This window comes from Erpetoichthys calabaricus, chromosome 13, assembly GCF_900747795.2.
Source record: "Erpetoichthys calabaricus chromosome 13, fErpCal1.3, whole genome shotgun sequence".
Classification (NCBI taxonomy): Eukaryota; Metazoa; Chordata; class Cladistia; order Polypteriformes; family Polypteridae; genus Erpetoichthys; species Erpetoichthys calabaricus.
This window is the reverse complement of record NC_041406.2, coordinates 4066118-4086356: the sequence shown is the minus strand read 5'-3', so window position 1 is coordinate 4086356 and position 20239 is coordinate 4066118. Positions and strand designations below refer to the sequence as shown.

Below are 20239 nucleotides of genomic sequence, written 5' to 3'. Positions count from 1 at the left end.
AAGAAGCACTTATTGCTCAAGTAACACTTCTGCTTCACTTTAGTTGTCTCGCTCGTTAAGATTTTGAACCCTTATTGCTTATTTTAGTGTTAAACTGCTGTAGTCTTGGTTTTTAATTGCTCCTTATTAGCAATAACATGTAAATGACAAAAGAAATCAGTATTTCTCCATTTAGCTTGTTTCCATTTACACCTGTGTGTATTTATCATGAAATATTGGGTTTAATTAAATACTTGGAAGGGAAGTGAAGAGGAAAAAGTGAAGCACTGAGAATAACTCATCTGTTTTAGACTGCAAATCATTTGGATGATATATCCTTAGAAATGAAAAAAAATCTAGGATATGAGAATGGCCTGACATGGCAGAGCTAAAGCACGAGCAAGCCATGAAATTAAATAATTGATAAGGACTGTTTTTTAATTAAGCAATTGGGATGGAACAAAAACCTGCAACCACTGCAGCCCACCAGGACTGAATGTGCCCACCTGTGCTTTACATAATGGACCAAGACATTCAAAGATGGCAAGACAAATGTTACGCACAAAGAATAAGAGGGGCACTTGTCCAAGTCCATTACCGAGGACAACATTGAGCATGTAAGAACAATGATTCTAATGAACCAACAAGGATTTTGGACTTTGGGACAGAAGGTTTGGTCAACATGACAATGATTGATAGGAATGACAATGATTTTCAAGAGACAAAGAATTCAGGGAGTTATGCAAATGTCTTCTTCTTCTTCTTTCAGCTGTTCCTGTTAGGGATTGCCACAGCAGATCATCTTTTTCCATATCTTCCTGTCCTCTGCATCTTGCTCTGTCACACCCATCATCTGCATGTCCTCTCTCACCACATCCATAAATCTTCTCGTAGGCCTTCCTCTTACCTGGCAGCTCCATCCTTATCATCCCAATATACTCTGCATCTCTCCTCTGCACATGTCCAAACCAAGGCAATCTTGTCTCTCTGACTTTGTCTCCAAACCATCCAACCTGACTTTACCCTCTGATGTCCTCATTTCCAATGCAAATCTTACCATCTTTAACCCTGTCACCTTCAGCTCTGTCTCCTGTGCCACCGTCTCCAGCCCATATAACATAGCTGGTCTCACTACCGTCCTGTAGATCTTCCTTTTCACACTCGCTGATATCCGTCTGTCACAAATCACTCCTGACACTCTTCTCCACCCACTCCACCCTGCCTGCACTCTCTTCTTCACCTCTCTTCCACATTTCCCATTACTCTGTACTGTTGATCCCAAGTATTTAAACTCATCCACCTTCGCCACCTCTACTCCCTGCATCCTCACCATGTCACTGACCTCCCTCTCATTCACGCACATGTATTCTGTCTTGGTGGTCCTACTGACCTTCATTCCTCTCCTCTCATATTTCCACCTCTCCAGGGTCTCCTCAAACCGCTCCCTACAAATCATAATGCAACAAGCAAAAACTAAAACGGGTGTTATTATTATATCTATGTATATATTTAAGCTCAGATAAACTAACCTGTGTGAATGCTTGTAAGAAGACAAGAAAAAGGAGCTTGGGACTTTGTAGTCAGCATTTTTTTTCATAGTAAGTGAAAAGAAACTTAAATGACAAGTAACCAGACCATGAGAAATTATCAGTTGTCCAATTTGGGCTAATGTCATTAAATCTCGCAAAATCAGCTACCAATGTCATGTATGAAGTAAAGTGTTTTGAGAGAACTTTATGACACACAGCTTTTGACAAGAGAGAGAGGTGAGAACACAGTGTTTGGCATATGAGCGACAGCAAGTAGGTAGGTAGGTAGGTAGGTAGGTAGGTAGGTAGGTAGGTAGGTAGGTAGGTAGGTAGGTAGGTAGGTAGGTAGGTAGGTAGGTAGGTAGGTAGGTAGGTAGGTAGGTAGGTAGGTAGGTAGGTAGATAGATAGATAGATAGATAGATAGATAGATAGATAGATACTTTATTAATCCCAAGGGGAAATTCACAGGTAAGAGTAAGAGACATGTGAGAGAGACACAACAAAACATCAGGCTGTCAGAAGAAGAAAGTACCAAACCACCAAGACAAGCATTAGTTTGAAAAAGCCGGTGCAATGGCTTGCACTTTTAAAGAGTACCTTAGCTTGATTATAAAGAAAGAACACAGAATTTACGCAAACACGTCTTTTGGTTTTATTAACGCAAAGCTTGCTGTATGGACGTTGATTTGAATTGTTCCGTTTGTGTTTTCTTCAGTTTTGACTTCTTGTATTTGAAATGCCTGGTTTGTCTGCAAATACACATGTGCTTACAATAAAAGGAAGTGTGGGTATTATCAAACTGAAACTGCCTTATTTAAAGATAACAGAAACTGCTCCCCATCCAAGTTAGTAATCTGGGAGCAGGCCGTGTTCTATATGCAGGCCAAGGCGGACTCTCCTGACCTCTAGTAAATTACTTCTTGCAAGTCATTTGAGGGTAGCCAGTCCCTGCTAAACTTAATTGTTTAAAATCCTTCCAAAGGTAACGATCTGGGAGCATGCTGAGTTCCACGTAGGCTTGTGGCTTTGCAAAAGTATTCTGAGGCAGCTCTTTCAAAGACAGTGACCTAGGACCTGAAGTATATTGGTAAACCCAGCAGGAGCTAAAGGATAGAGGCTTCTGGCCTTTTCCGAGGTATTTCACAGTTTTAATTTGGATTTCAGAAGTAAAAGTACTGTGGGGTGTAGATTTAAAACAAGGCCAATAATTTAGGCATTTCCAGGATTAACATGTCCACCAATAAAAAAAAAAAGAACCTTTGGTGATTAAAGTGCCATTCGCAAACATTTTCATGTAAAAACACTCAAATAAGCCAAACAACAAGAGCAAAACATTTCCCATTCTTCCTTTACTAAGACCAAAAAAACTTTTTTCACCCTCTCAAACAAACATACAACAGGAAATAATCACTTAAGAACAGAAGATCCTGGCATTCTTATCTGGCAGTACTGCCATGTTACTAAATTCAGCAACATAATGAGAAAACCCACCATATAAAGTAAACAGACTTCACTTCCTGTTATTGTCTCACGCTAACCACACCAAACCTGGCTAAACCAAATGCAATACGTGTAGAGGTTTACAAGCTGCATATGTAAGCAACATGTAAGGCAGAAAAAAAGAAGTGGAAAGTGGAAGAAAAAAAATGGCTGTAAATCAAAGGATAAGGATTTTTGTTTTCAAAAGTTTTGCTTCCTGAAAATAATGGTGATCATGATAGACAGCTTCAAGCTGAACACAGTTATAATTTCAGATTGACTGCATCATGTTGGAGAAACCTGAAATGAATGTTTACTAAATTCAGTCTCGTTTCATGATGTTCAACTGATTGTTCAACAATTTGTACTCCGTATCTGATGCTTCTCATCTCAGGGTCCAACAATTATCAGCCATCATTGATGGATTCCACTTTTCCATCGTTGCAATATCCTGGTGAAACTCGTCACAATGTTTGTCACTGACTGCATCAATATTAGCAAGGAAGAAATCCAAGTGTGAATTCTGAAATGAACCTCATGAACTCCTGCAGGTACTTGGGAGTCCACATCAATGACAGGTTGTGTGGTCCTGAGACACAGAGGAACTAGAGAAGAAAGGGCAGAGCAGCCTCTTTTTTGCTAGGAGGCTGCGTTCCTGTAATATGGGTATTGACATCATTCACATCTTCTACACCTCTGTGAGGGGCCAGTGTGGTGTGCTGGGTCAGTAACATCACTTCAAGAGAAGACCAGCAAACCAACAAGCTAACTAAAATGGTAGGCTCAGTCCCTCTTCAATTCCACCCGGAAGGGTAAATGTTAAAATTACAAAAAGTTATTGTCTGTCTGTATACCTGCATTGTTATCACTCTTTAATTTAATATTGTTCTTTATCAGTATGCTGCTTCTGGAGTATGTGAATTTCCCCTTGGGATTAATAAAGTATGTATGTATGTATGTATGTATGTATGTATGTATGTATCTATCTATCTATCTATCTCATCCTCTCTCTCTGACTCACTAATACCGAGGAATTTCAACCAATGAATTACTCAGTAGAATTGTGTCAAGAAATGCGACTGGGGCTCCTTCATACCAACGGTGTGTTTTGACTGTATTGTGTGTATGTATTGTGGAAGAATATATGCTTAGTTTGTACTGTATTTATATGGATATATGTGTCTATTCAGAGTTGACACTGATTGATGGAATGGCAATGGGGGAGGATTTCCAATCTATAAAAAACTGTAGACTGCTTTAACTGGTATTCAGAATTTTAATGTAAAGTTCTGGATCAGCATTAATGCTATGAAAGACCTCCGTTTTTTAAATTTCAAAATTTTTTCTTATTTTCTTCCATAGTATGTATGTACGTACGTACGTACGTGTACACATACATGCACAAACACATAAACGTTTACAAATATATACAGTTCATTCATATACACACACGTACATATACTAGGGGGCTTCGTTCATCAACCCCAAGGCCTGTGCTATGTGCCAGCCACTTCATGTCTCTGCCGCTCACGTATGTGGATTTCACTTTCACCAAACAACATATCTTTTAATTCTCATGGACAGGCCTCTTCATTGGGAAGAAACACTACTTTTCCCTGATGGCAACATGAAATAGACAATCTACAAGTCTCTGACTTAAAGTTTAAATGCGAACAATACAGTCGATCCCTTTTCGCTTCTCTGTTATTTCACCGAGTAATATTTCCCGTTTGTTTGCACTCATGCCATCTTTACTATCATTTTTTGAGACTTTCAAATTTTAGTCCTTCCATTATCTCTAATCTGCCCTGCATGTGTATCACACCGACGTTTTTGAATTCTTTACGACGTTCTACTTTGTCATCTACTCTTTGTCTTCTATTACCGGCCCCGAGCCTGGTTAAATCTCCTGGCAGAAAGTCTCGTCTCGCAGGACGTGAAAGTATCTCTCTGAAAAAGTCTCGTCCCAGGATTTTTTTTTATTATAATAGATATATTATATATATATATAAATATTATATATATACATACATACATACACACAAACACATATTATATGTGTGTTTATTTAAAAAGCTTCTGTAAAAGGCCAAAGTTCGTTCTCTTTCTTTCTTACAAGCCTTATCAATCAATCAATCAATCAATCAATCAATCAATCAATCAATCTGTCTGTTATATAGTGCCTTTCACATCTATATATCGTTTTGTATGCTTGAAGCATGCCATCAACCATCTGGACATAGTTTGGTGTTCTGTAGTTGCCAACACCATCCTCCAATGCCTTACATTTGATTTCCTTCCAGCCCCACTAGAAGAACTTTGAACAGCTTGTCACCGATGACTTGTCTGATTTGTGGATCAACAAAAATGCCATTCTTCATTCATTCATTAATGGAAACATCTGTCACAAATATTGAAATCCATCAACTTAAACGTTCATCCCTTTCACGTAAATTTTTACCAGTCCTAGATTTATGTGAAGAAGGGGCAAAAATATATTTCTTGGATCGACAAGTGGTTTATGTGCCATACTTTTTTGCCTTGCTTGTACAGCAGAGAGTCCTTTTTACTGCAATGAGACTTTTTAGCATGGTTGTCCCATTCCCAATGGTATATGCAAGCTGCAGCGCCACTAGTTTTAGATCACCATAGAGCAGAGCAGACTGTACTTGCTAAGGAGACTCCACAAGCTGCTGGAAATGTTTTGCCAGTCCGTATTAGTCAGTGTATTGTTCTGCTCTGTGGTCTCCTGGGGAAGCAACTTGAGCTTAAAAGACACACAATGCCTAAACAAACCTGTCAGAAAAACCTGCTCCATCACAGGGTGAAGCTTGGACACACTGAAAGCTGTTGTGGAAAAAAGGATGATGGCAAAATCGGATGCTATCATGAAAAATCCCCTCCAGGAGGTGCCCACTTATAGCATTTTTAGCCACAGGCTCATTCCGCTATAGTGCGCAAAGAAGAGTCTCTGGGGGTCTTTTCTCCCCACTGTCATCAGGCAATTCAATGTTTCCACCCAATGTACTTGTTAATTTTTATTAACACATTTACTAAACAACTGATTGATTGGCTGTAATATTTGTATTGCCAATCTATATCCTTGTTTTTTATACATCTTCTGCTGTATGCATTTGATTTTCCTCGTGAAATTAAAAGTTTTATCTGATCTAATCTAATGTTCCAGTTACAGTTGGCTGTACTAAAATGTACACTTATAATCAAAAAGCAGACGACTGCAATAAAACGGTATGTGATTTATGTGATCAGGAGCCAAAATCCATGCAATAAAAAGTGTTCAGGAAGCAAAATGTTCTGTTGCTCACTGTTTCAAGAATATTGTGCTTCATTTTTATTATAAGCTATCCAGTACTGTGGGCTTTATAAAGACACACTGTTTAGAATTTTGTTTTAAACATTTATCTGCTGTTTGGATGTGTTAAAGATAAACACTCACTATACAGCAGGGGTCTCCAACTCCAGTCCTGGAGAGCTACTGTGGCTGCAGGTTTTCACTCTAACCCTTTTCTTAATTAGTGACCAGATTTTGCTGCTAATTAACTCTTTGCCTTAATTTTAATTGCTGCACATCTTAAGACTCAGGCCTCTTAATTGTTTCTTTTTTCCTTACTTAGCAACCAAACAATATTTAGACACAAAATGAACCACCACATAAATAACAACCTGTGTCCATCACACAATAACTGAAAAGAAAGGTGAAGGCCTCAGTAATGTTGATCTGCTCAGGTCCACAAGACATTTTCACAGCCAGCGCTCTTAACAAAGAAAATCAACAGTTTTGGAAATGTCTGCCAATGGCAGACAACGAGAATTGGCTTCAAATTAAGAAACTGAATGAAGGTTGGAGTTTGAGGCCCCGACTTAATTTCTGTTAAAAGGAAAAACGAATCAATTCAGTGGTCAGAGTCTCAAGAATTGTCAATTAAAATAAAGGGAAATAGTTAATTAGCAGCAAAAGTCAAGTCAAGTCAAGTTGGGGAGCATGCACTGGTACAGTGCGTTGCCACATCTACTACATGACGAAATAACTCGGGATCCCGCTTGGCAACCCCCCAGGCAGACACACGGTCCAGTCCCACCCTCCGGAAATGACCCTCTATCTGCCACAGCCAGGTGGTACGTGGGCGACCACCTGGCCTGGTCCAGCCACTCAGGTCCCCAACAATAAGGATCTTACGAGCCGGATCACCCTCGGGGAAACGCGCCACATGGCCGTAACTGATGCTCCCTCACAATGCAGGTCATGTGCCTCATGTGGGACTCCATGAGCAACACAAAGTCAAACCAACAGTACCCAAGGATTTTCCGAAGAGACACAATACCAAAGGAGTCCAGTCTTCGTCTCAGCTCACTGGATAGCGTCCATGTCTCACAACCATACAGCAAGACAGGAAGCACCAGGACTCTAAATCCTTGGACCTTCATCCTTTTGCATAGATATCAGGAGTGCCACTCACCCCTTTTAGTGACCTTATGACCCCCCATTGTCTCCCAATCCGTCTACTGACTTCATAGGAAGAGTCACCAGAGACATGAATGTCACTGCCAAGGTAAGTAAATCTCTCGACAAGGTCAACACTCTCTCCGCAGACAGACAAACAGCTGATGGCTGTGCCCAAGAGGTCATTAAAGACCTGGATGTTGGTTTTTATCCAGGACACTCGCAAGCCCAGACACTCAGACCCCTCACTCAAGACTCTCGAGACCCCCGATCAGAGACTCTATTCACTCCGCGAAGATCACAGCATCGTCAGCAAAGTCAAGATCCATGAATCTTTCTTCAACAGATGCCCCACAGCCGCTGGACCCCACGAGCCTACCCAACACCCAGTCCATGAAAGCATTGAACAGAGTAGGAGCAGAACACACCACTGACGAACCCCAGAATCAACTGGGAAAAACGCAGAGGTTCTGCCTCCACTCTGCACAGCACTCACACAGTACCAGTGTACAGGCCGGCCATGATATCCAGAAACCTAGAGGGGATCCCGTGAACCCTCAGGATGTCCCACAGGGCAGCTCGATCTACTGAGTCGAACGTTTTACAAAAATCGACAAAAGGCTGCAAAGAAACTCTGCCGATATTTGTGTTTGCGCTCCATGAGAACCCTCAGTGCCAGGATGCGGTCGATGGTAGAATTCTTAGGCGTAAAACCAGACTGTTCCAGTCGCTGGTAGGTGAGCAAGTGATCACGGATCCTAGCAGCAAAAACTGGTCACTAATTAAGAAAAAAGTTAGAATGAAAACCTGTAGCCACTGTAGCTCTCCAGGACTGTAGTTGGAGACCCCTGATCAATAAATGAACCAAACAGTCACATTGTTCATAATTACAGTTGGGAGAAATGGTCAACATGTTGTGCTGCTGCTATATTACCTGTAAAATGCAGGCTACTTCGTTGACTGGTAGTTCACTTGCTTTCTTTGACACCAAAACTGGAATCATGGTCTCATTGTCATTGTCGGAAAGTTCTTCATTAAGCTGGAAGAAAAATTGAAAATGAGAACACAAGACACTGATTAACTGCCGAGTGTCACAGAGTGAATAATTGAAAAACTAAATCAAAACGTTAACTAGAAAACAGCCTATTCTAATTCACTTCATATTGTATACACACTACACATCTTACCACATGCCCCAAATCAAGAAAACAATCTACAACTGAGGAAACTCTTTGTAACACAAAACTGGACGAAAATGTAAAACAAAGGATTTCATACAACCAGCAGAGAGCATGCACTTGATCTTCCAGGAATGACGCTCGAGCTAGCTGAGGGCATATAGGAAATAATCTGGAGCCGGAGTCCGCAACACACGTGTCGATGCTCACTGCATTGAGGGCGTAACTTGAAACAAGAAAAAACGGCCAAACAAGAGTTGCTTGGTTACCTGTAAAGAAAAAATGTGGGCTCGAGTCAGGAAAGCTTAGAAGGCCTTTGTGCCCTGCTAAGACGTGGGCAAGGTCTGCAAGCCTACTTCTCTTTATTACTGCATATCTCATTACACTTTTCTTTGAACAGGATCGTTTAGATTACACATATACGAAAGTAAAAGACGATAACGCAGCTCTGCATGCACATTCCCTTTCATTTCAAAGACTAATTCCAGCAGCCTATAAAACCGGCCAGCGCTGCATTAAACAAAGTCAGTCTGTGGATTTTCTAAGCCTGTTTTTCCATTATAAGATTTCAGGAAGTCTGAGGCTTTCTCACAAGATTACCACAACTCAATCAATTGATCAACGGAGAGATATGAAAGACACCAAGAGGGGCAGGCAGATGATAAAATGCACTCAGACCCAAAACAGAAGTGCAACACGCATAGTGCCACACACACACACGAGACATACATAAAGTAAAGAGACACGGCGGACCCCTTCATTTTCTGCACACTTTACGGTGTTGCAGGTTTCATTTGAAACGGGTAAACGTGCTTATTTGTACCCATCAATCTACACTCAATAACCCTAATGACAAAATGAAAGTGTGTTTTCAGAAAGGTCTGTAAATTTCTTAAAAAAAAATCAAAAATTGAAGTGGGGGGGTCTGAATACACTTTATGAATTCACTGTACGTTAGGGGTGTGTGATATACGGGTACTAGAAAAGTACCAAAAAACCTACATTTTAATATGGTTATGGTACCAGCATTTTGGGATTTTTGGTACCGACAGCAAACGTCAGGTTTCCCCTCAATCCTTGGGCCCTATGATTTCCGCAATGTGGAAAACACAGACAAAATTGATGCATAAAAACAGATTTTAGATTTAAAAATGGAAATGTGCAGAATTTAGACACTGAAGGGGTGACCGTTATAAAACTTCCCAATAAATTAAACGATTGAATAATCTGTAGTTCTGTCATTCAGATACTGTTTTCTAGTTTGTTGTTTTTCAAGCAAACACAATCCCTGTAGAAATCCAGTCGTGTCTCTATTTGCTTGTGCACGTGTTTCCTGCAGGTTTTCTCGTTAAAGGCACGTGAATTAGCCAGCTGCACGAGACAGAAATGTCAAAGAGAGCAGTATCAGATACCCTAACTACATCGAAAAAACTAAGAAACACGAGCTTAACTGCAAAATTGAGGGCACAACAATATTCTGGCGACTTTTACGAATCTGGACAACTACTTTTCTGCAAGTTTTGCCAGCATATCACAGTACCTGTTCAAAAATTAACAGGGATGTTTTTGGATTTAATAAATTTGACACTGCCATTATAAATTTGGCCCCTACAAACCTAGGCAGAAGAGCAGGCTTCTCTTCAGAGCTGCTGCTCTCATTTTGCCACAGCAGACTGCTGATATTCTGTTCAAGTTGTTTTGATGACCTGGGCAGACCAACATAGCAAAGACCTTCACCTTTCTTTATTTTCAGGTTAGCTGGTCTTGTTTTGTGTCTCATTAGTGTTTGGCTGCTCATTAAGAAATAAGAAACAACTAAGGGGTCTGAGTCACGTCAATTAAAACTAAGGCAGAACAAGTTAATCAGCAGCAAAAACGGCTCACTAATTAAGAAGATGGTTAGAATGAAAACCTGCAGCCACTGCGGCCCACCAGGTCTGGGGCTGGAAACCCCTGGTTTAGGTGAAGGGTGTCTACACGGACATTCATAACACAGAAAAGGTTATTGAATAACATTTATTACTTAAGAAGCAATATTTGATTATTTTATAATAAATTGCAAGATGATATATATGTTTTATAAAGAGATGCCATTGCATTGTATTTAAACAAGGAGCCCCCATAATGTGTGTGGACTCTAATGTGGCGATATGTTAGTTAAGTGATGGTGAATTTTGAATGAGTGCAGTGCTGTGTTTTCCTCTAGGGGGCGCTAACTTCCTGGGAATACGTTCGTTTTGCAATTGCGGCATCTTAAGTAACCCAAAACTATATAGATATAATATTAAAAGGCGGTACCCCTCCTTTAGTGATACGGTGGTAAGAAATCACATAGGAGAAATAACTTAGCTTTCTTTAATGACGATTTACGCTGCATAACAGACGAGGAAGCCATGACAAGGTAGGGGGGCCCCCAATGTGTAGAGTCTGCCATTTTCGTTGCTGCGCTGAAAGGATTTTCAGGATCGGATGACTATCTCCCATCCGTCTGTCGGCTTCAAAGGTGTGATGGGCAATGTTTCAAGGCTTTATACTCTTTCTCCATGTGCAGACCCCTACTTAGGTGAATCATGCCATTCCCAAAAAGGAAAAGAAGATCCAATGTCATGCTGACTCTGTCACACAGAAATAGTACACGTTGCCCATTTCCGTAGTTGTCCCTTTCTTGTCTTCTAATGCTTGCCTAGCAGTTCTAAATGATGAGCCCCTGTGTGCTAAATCTGGCCTTGTGTTAGCTGTACATGTGAGAAGAACCAAATTTATAAAATACTAGTCATTTAGCCCGTTACAATAACGGGCGCTAGAACAGTAGTGCATAAACATTAGTAGGTACAGTCTATATTAAAATGGCAAGGGATTTTGATCTCATTCTTTTTGTTGGTCGTATTTTTCTTTCTCTCAGCCTTTCTTTTGTTGATGTTTACTTGCTGAGCTGACCGTTCTTCGTGGACTGCTGCCATGTATTGTGTGTCTTTAATTTTCTGTAACAATAATACTGGCTTGTACGTCCGCTGGCTTGTACGTCCGTAATATACCTTTAATTTTCTCTGGCGGTAATACAGGCGTGCGCGTCGGTAATATGCCTTTAATCTCCTCTGACAGTAATACTGGCTTGTATGTGGCTGTAATATGTGTCACTGTATTGTGTACCTTTAATTTCCTCTCGCGGTAATACCGGTTTGTTTTTCCGTAAAACGCCTGTAACTTTCTCTGACAGTAATATTGCGCATCGCACCGTGCCCCGCGCATGCGCACTTCACCAGAAGACACACACACACACGGACACCTGGACGCACACAGGGATTTTATTAAAGAGGATTTTTTGTACAGAGCACAGCGACATATTAAACATATAAACTTATTACGTGCTGTGAAAAAGCTTTTTTTAGAGCAATATTTTGTTCCACATCTTGAAAATACTTATGTTATCTGTTCATTACTAATCAAGTATTTATTCTTAAATGTCATTTCATGCTTATGCATATGTTATGAAATTACTATATAGACACCCTTCAAATAAAGCATTACTGAAATTTGTCGTATTCTATTAATGTTATTTATGTACAGTTAAGAAATCTCAAAAAAAAAAAAAAAAAAGCCAGCATGTCAAATATATGAGTGCACGCTAATTCATGAAATCAAAATCAAATTGAATTGGGACATCAGTGCCAATACCCCACTCTAAACTGCAGCATTGAAGGCTTCTAAGGGCTGAGTGGCCTCCATTATTCCTAAACTAGTCACTAAGCCCGTTACAATAACGGGCGCTAGAACAGTAGTGCATAAACATTAGTAGGAACAGTCTATATTAAATGGCAAGGGACCTTGACCTCATTCTGTTTGTTGGTCGTATTTTTCTTTTTCTTTCAGCCTTTCTTTTGTTGATGTTTAGTTGCTGAGTTGACCGTTCTTCGTATTGTGTCTTTAATTTTCTGTGAAAGTAATACTGTCTTGTACATCCTTAATACACCTTTAATTTTAATACAGGCGTGCGCGTCGGTTATATGCCTTTGATTTTCTCTGACAGTAATTCTGGCTTGTATGTGGCTGTAATATGTGTCACTGTATTGTGTACCTTTAATTTCCTCTCACAGTAATACTGGTTTGTATTTCCATAAAACGCCTTTAATTTTCTCTGACAGTAATATCGTGCATCACACCATGCCCCGCGCGCATGCGCACTTCACCAGAAGACGCACACACACGGACACCTGGACGCACACAGGGATTTTATTAAAGAGGATGGAAAAAGTCTGACACAACCAGAATTCTTCCTAAAGCTGGCCACTAGGGACAACTTGAACAATCAGGGAAGAAGGGTCTTAGTAAGATTATTGACCAATGAACCCAATGGTCCTTTTGGCTAAGCTTCAGGGAACCTGTTTGGAAAATGAAGTGGACAGGACTGGTGAGCTTTGTTGGGCTGAATGGCCTATTCTCATCTAGACTGTTCTAATGTTCTAACAGTGAAATATGGAGATGGCAGCATCATGGTGTGGAGTTTTGGACTAAAAGACTAGTCAGGGTTGACGGAAAGATGAACTGAGGAAAGTACAGAGATATCATATCCTTAATGTGACTGGGTAAACGTTAACATTATACAAAGTTATTGTCTGTTTTACCTGCATTTTTTTATCACTCTTTAATTTAATATTGTTTTTGTATCAGTATGCTGCTGCTGGAGTTTGTGAATTTCCCCTTGGGATTAATAAAGTATCTATCTATCTATCTATCTAATGAAAATGTGCTTCAGAGAGCTCTGGACCTTAGGCTGGGCCCGTGGTTCACCGTCCAACAGGACAAAGCAAAAAGAACAAAGGAGTGGCTTGGGGTGACTCTGTGAATGTTTTTGAGTGGCCCAGCCAGAGCCTGAAGTTGAGTATTTCTGGAGAGATCTGAAAATAGCTACCCACCGATGGTCTCCATTCAACCTGACAGAGCTGGAGAGGGTCTGCTGAGATATTTGGTAGAAAATCTCTTAGTCCAGGTGTGTACAGCTTGTTGCATTAAACCCACGAACACTCCGGGCTGGAATTGCTGCCGAAGGGGACTGAGTAATGGGTCTGAATACCCATGTCCAAGGGATATTTTTTAATAAATTTAAATAAGTTCCTAAAATCTTGTTTCCACTTTGTCGTTCTGGTGTACTGTTTGCTTGCTTGATGTGTGATGAGAGGAAAAAAAAATAATTTAAGGCTGCAACATCATAAAATATGTTGTAAGGTTTCTAAACTCTTTTGGGATTCCTAACAACAGGATTTTTGGGAGACCCCCCCCCCCCAACCAACAGGATGACACGCCAAAGAGCGCCCCGAGGCGAGACCGCCGCGGCTGTGTAAAATAGCATATCGGTTGCCCCGGCAGCTCACCACGAAAACAAATCGGTCACGCTAGGAGCACCTGCCGTCGATGGGCGATGCATGGAACATAATAACCGCAGGGAACAGTATTACTTGGCCATTAACCTGGCCACCACTCTGCCCGATTGCTGTGTCTGTTTATAGGAGAGTGATAGATCCCGCTACAATAAATAACCGTGCTGTTCCTGTTTCAAGCTGAATAAAGCTGGTTTTGCTAAAGCACTGAGACTCAGCCTTGTGTTTTGGGATGCAAGACAGGGACTCGCACGTTACAATGTAAAAAATGAAGTGGCCTGAACTTTTACTGAATCCACTGTCTGATCGTATCTTTGACTTCCTTCAACATTCACCTTTCTTAATAGATTCAAAGCGATGGAACAATCAGAGGTATGAGGAGGACAGTACTGACATCCAGACACAAGCCAACAGTTTACAGTCCTTGGCAGGAGTGCTTATTAATGTTTATATTTTATTATGTTTATATTCTACACTGGTTACCTGTGTCATTAAGAATTGACTTTAAAATACTGCTTATGGTTTACAAAGCCTTCAATAATCTGCTCCATCTTATATTTCAGAATGTCTTACACGATCGATCGATCGATCGATAGATAGATAGATAGATAGATCGATCGATCCCAAGGGGAAATTCACATTCTCCAGCAGCAGCATACTGATACAATAAACAATATTAAATTAAAGATTGATGATAATGCAGGTGAAAAACAGACAATAACTTTGTATAATGTTGAATGTTAACGTTTACCCCCCCAGGTGGAATTAAAGAGTCGCATAGTTTGGGGGAGAAACGATCTCCTCAATCTGTCAGTGGAGCACGACGGCGACAGCAGTCTGTCGCTGAAGCTGCTCTTCTGTCTGGAGATGATACTATTTAGTGGATGCAGTGGATTCTCCATAATTGACAGGAGTCTGCTCAGCGCCCGTCGCTCTGCCAAAAATGTTAAACTGTCCAGCTCCGTGCCTACAATAGAGCCTGCCTTCCTCACCAGTTTGTCCAGGCGTGAGGCGTCTTTCTTCTTAATGCTGCCTCCCCAGCACACCACCGCGTAGAAGAGGGCGCTTGCCACAACCGTCTGATAGAACATCTGCAGCATCTTATTGCAGATGTTGTAGGACGCCAGCCTTCTAAGGAAGTATAGTCGGCTCTGTCCTTTCTTACACAGCGCATCAGTATTGGCAGTCCAGTCTAATTTATCATCCAGCGGCACTCCCAGATATTTATAGGTCTGCACCATCTGCACACAGTCACCTCTGATGATCACGGGGTCCATGAGGGGTCTGGGCCTCCTAAAATCCACCACCACCACTTGGTTTTGCTGGTGTTCAGGTGTAGGTGGTTTGACTCGCACCATTTAACAAAGTCATTGATTAGGTCCCTATACTCCTCCTCCAGCCCACTCCTGATTACACTCCAAATTGTAACCTTAGATCTTCAAATGAGGGTCTGATTAGAATTCCAAGAGCTAAACTTAAAAGAAGTGGTGAGGCGTCCTTCTGCTGTTATGCACCTCAAATATGGAATACGAGTTTACTGATAGAAATTCACCAGGCTGATACGGTGGAGCACTTTATAAAACTGCTGAAAACACTTTACTTTAACATGGCTTTCTCATAGCTTCATTTTAGTTTAATCCTGATGCTCTGTATATTCAATTAATTATCATTATTATTCATGATGGCTCCACAATCCATACTAACCCCTACTTTCTCTTCTGTTCTTTTTCCGGTTTTCTGTGGTGGCGACCTGCGCCCCCACCACCTGCCCAAAGCACCGTGATGTCCTTACATTGATGGATTAAAGGCCAGAAGTCCACATGACCGTCATCATCACGTTCTTCCATGGGATCCCTGAATACCACGAGGACTGATTGTGAGGTGGAATGCCTAGGGGGGGCTGGTCAGGTGGTCTTGTGGCCTCAGAACACCCTGCAGATTTTATTTTTTCCCTCCAGCAGTCTGGAGTTTTTGATTTGTTTTTTGGCCATCAGACCTTACTTTTATTATGTTAATTAGTGTTCCCTTATTTTAATTCTTCTTTATTGTCTTTTCTTCTCTTTCTTCATCATGTAAAGCACTTTGAGCTCATCATTTGTATGAAAATGTGCTCTAGTAATAAATGCTTATCTGATGGTTACCAGGTCCGTCTCCCACTTTTTGTCTCTAGAGAGACGTGGCTGGAGAACCATCTGAGCGTCGGTAGAGAATCGCCATCTTCCCGAGCTCTGCTCCCTTAACATCTGCCTTCCCATTCTTTTCCAGTCTAACCTACAATATGGCGTTAAGCACAACTCTTTTATGCCGCCTCATCACATCGACTCCAAGTTCCCTGCAGATTCTCACCCAACTAATTCCTCACAAGATCAAGTGGCTGCAGAATTTATAAATCTTAATGCATAATAAACATACACAACTACCTTGTATTGTAGAATGAAACTGAATTCACTTACTTAGCAAAACATACTGACTCAAAATGTTTAATGGTTTCAGCCAACTTCTGTTTTAGTTGGACTCCTAGCCTAAATAAGCCAGCAGTTATTTCCCAGTTTCTATGGCCTAATTAAACTACGTTCAGTACATTTTTATTAGAAAGCCTTTAGGAATGTTACATGTGGATAATTTAGTGTTTTTCCACTTGAGTTTTAAGATTTTCCCCCTTGTTTTATTGTGGTAGAGTCCGAGGGTGACCCTGTTGTCCCCATTTTACACTTTATTATGTCGACCATAACATAATGCTCCAACGACACCATCAGGGTTGACTGCAACCATAGTTCAATATTTAGACACAAATCAAGAACAGCAGTACAGCTGCTGAAGCCTTCAAAGTTAAATTGATGCTCGCTTCACGTTTATTCTTCAATAAGTCAAACTTGCAAATCGCCCTGAACTGTGTGCTTAAAACATCCTCAGCGGTTCAATCTATTGCCGGGAGCTGTAACGGCTGCATTCTACTGAATGCAATTTAAACAAACTTAATCTGATATATGTACTTTTTTTCTTTGCCTCTCCTGTTAAGCATATGCAAATGCTTTATTATTAATGTGGTTTAGCTGAGCACTAAGCTGAAATACAATGAACACGCCCGAGGACATTATCTGTGCTACAGGAAGACATTTTAAAAGTACCGACACGTGCTGAACACCTTGCAGTCCAGAAATAAAGCATGTGTGTAATGTTTTGATAGAAAAATGTTGCCTGCAAATAATAAAAATGTTTGTCTCACAGAGATGTGAAAAGGTATTTGCCCCCTTCCCAATATCCTCTATTTTTGTTACAATGAATGGCTTCAAATCAGTAGACAAAATGTAATCCACCTTAATAAAAGAGGGAAGTAGTAATAAAATGCATTGTGTCATTCCAAAAGATGGTGCATCACAAACATTAACACTGCTTTTACAAATCCCATACCAACTGGCATACAACACAGACATATGCCTTAAATTTGTCATTCCAACAGATGGCGCATCACAAATATTAACACTGCTTTTACAAATCTCATACCAAATGGCATACCACAGAGACATACAGTATGCCTCACATTTGTCATTCCAACAAATGGCACATGACAAACATTAAAACATTTGTATGAATCCCATACCAAATGGCATGTAACAGAGATGTATGCATTGAATTTGTTATTCCAACAGATGTCATATTCTTCTAAGCATTAACGCTGGTTTTAGACATCCCATACCAAATGGAATATAACAGATATATGCATCGTATGTCATTTCAACAGATGGTACATCATAAACATTAACATTGCTTTTACATATCCCACACCAAATGGCTTATTACAGAGACAAAATATACTATATAGTGGAACCTCAGTTTGCGAGCATAATTCGTTCTGGAAACGTGCTCGTAGTCCAAAGCACTCGTATATCAAAGTGAATTTCCCCATAAGAAATAATGGAAACTCATGATTTGTTCCACAAACCCAAAACTAATCATATAAAAATGATTAATACAAAATATAAAGTAAAAATACATAAAACAAATTAACCTGCACTTTACCTTTGAAAAGAATCATGGCTGGTGCGAGTGAGTTGCTTAACTCTTGTGGGACTGCACCCAACGGGACAACATGCAGAAGAGCGTCCCAAAGCAATCGCAGTCTCCCAGCACTGTAGCAGTTCGCCGTAAAAGCGAATCCGAAAAGATCACGGACATGCTATAAGCGCCTGCCGTCGATGGGTGATACAAGGAACAAGGAGCATTATAAATTCGCATAGGCACAGTACTGCTTGGCCACGAGCCTGCCTGACTGCTGGAATTGAGGAGTCGCATAGTTTGGGGGAGGAACGATCTCCTCAGTCTGTCAGTGGAGCAGTCACTGTCAGTAAATGTAAAGAATTACACATAGGAAGTAAAAATGTTAGGTTTGAATACACAATGGGGGGGTCTGAAAATTGAGACTACATCTTATGAGAAGGATTTAGGAGTCATAGTGGACTCTAAGCTATCGACTTCCAGACAGTGTTCAGAAGCCATTAAGAAGGCTAACAGAATGTTAGGATATATAGCACCTTGATGTGTGCAGTACAAGTCACAAGAGGTTCTGCTCAAGTCTTTATAACACACTGGTGAGGCCTCATCTGGAGCCCTGGGTGCAGTTTTGTGTCCACCAGACATAACAGCACTAGAAAACGTCCAGAGAAGAGTAACCAGGCTGAGTCCAGGGCTACAGGGGATGAGTTATGAGGAAAGATTAAAAGAGCTGAGCCTTTACAGTTTAAACAAAAGAAGATTAAGAGGTGACGTGATTGAAGTGTTTAAAATTATGAAGGGAATTAGTCCAGTGGATCAAGATGATTATTTTAAAATGAGTTCATCAAGAACATGGGAACATAGCTGGAAACTTGTGAAGGTTAAATTTCGCACAAACATTAGGAAGTTTTTCTTTACACAAAGAACGATAGACACTTGGAATAAGTGACCAAGTAGTGTGGTAGACAGTAAGACTTTAGGGACTTTCAGAACTCGACTTGATGTTTTTGTGGAAGAAATAAGTGGAGAGGACTGGTGAGTGTTCCAATGTTCTTGACCGTACCATCCGAATGCCGCAGCAGAAATTGAGACTCATCAGACCAGGCAACGTTTTTCCAATCTTCTATTGTCCACTTTTGTTGAGCCTGTGTGAAATGTAGCCTCAGTTACTTGTTCTAAGTTGACTGGAGCGTCACCCGGTGTGGTTTCCTGCTGCTGTAGCCCACCTGCTTCAAGGTCCAACTTGTGGTGCGTTCAGAGCTGTTCTTCTGCATACGTCAGTGGTAACAAGTGCTTATTTGAGTTCTTGTTGCCTTTCTATCAGCTCAAACCAGTCTGGCTATTCTCCTCTGACATCAACATGGCATTTTCACCCAGAGAACTGCCGCTCACTGATATTTTCCCTTTTTCGGATGATTCTCTGTAATCCATAGAGATGGTTGTGTGTGAAAATCCCAGCAGATCAGCAGTTTCTAAAATACTCAGACCAGCCTGTCTGGCATTAACAGCCATGCCACGTTCAATCACCTTTTGGCATTAACAGCCATGCCACGTTCAATCACCTTTATTCCCATATTCTGATGCTCAGTTTGAACTGCAGCAGGTCGTCCTGACAATGTCTACAGGCCAACATGCACTGATTTGCTGCCGTATGATTGGCTGATCAAATATTCACAATAACAAGCAGTTAAACAGGTGTACCTAATAAAGTGGCCGGTGAGTATAAACAACTGCAGGTCAGACAGAGCTGTCAATCGCTCAACAGAGACTTATACTCATTTACTTAAAAAGGTAAAGGGCGTTAGATCTTTCCACATTAAACAGTAATGCACACATTTTAACGACTCCTCTGCTGAAAGAGGCCAAACTGGTAAATGCAGTCTCTGAATTCCCCAGGAGCTCTGCTTTACCTGCTATTGTTGGCCAATTCGTTTGCACCCCTAGCAGTCTTGATGAATACTAAGTTCTTCAGGGCATATGCAAAGGTTCTGTAACAGTTTTCTGTCATGGATGTTTCCACATGAGATCAAAAAACCTGTCCTACTGCTCCTCAACAATAAAAACCTACAGTTAATTATCTTGAATCACATCTCTGCACTCGGCCAGAGCACTTGCACGCCCTGATGGATCCACCCACATGCTGGGACTGATGAAGATGACACAGTAAGGTCCGATGAAGAACTGTAAAGGCAGCAAGCTTAGCCAAAAGGACTCATTTGGACTTTCCGTCTTTGATTTGGAGT

General features: G+C 40.9%; 1 protein-coding gene across 3 annotated transcripts in view; it reads right to left on the bottom strand.

The window, feature by feature from the left end:
* atp2c1 (ATPase secretory pathway Ca2+ transporting 1) overlaps positions 1 to 20239 on the bottom strand; it is a 130421-nt gene that overhangs the window by 88140 nt on the left and 22042 nt on the right. The window contains exons 2-3 of one of the 3 annotated variants that reach the window (XM_028817892.2): positions 8729 to 8897; positions 8385 to 8489 (exon numbers count right to left, since the gene is read on the bottom strand). In XM_028817892.2, coding sequence (XP_028673725.1) covers positions 8385 to 8489; positions 8729 to 8788 — 165 coding nt within the window. In that variant the 5' untranslated portion in view covers positions 8789 to 8897. The remainder of the gene's footprint in view (positions 1 to 8384; positions 8490 to 8728; positions 8898 to 20239) is intronic. The other 2 variants (XM_028817893.2, XM_028817894.2) reach the window with 2 other exon arrangements.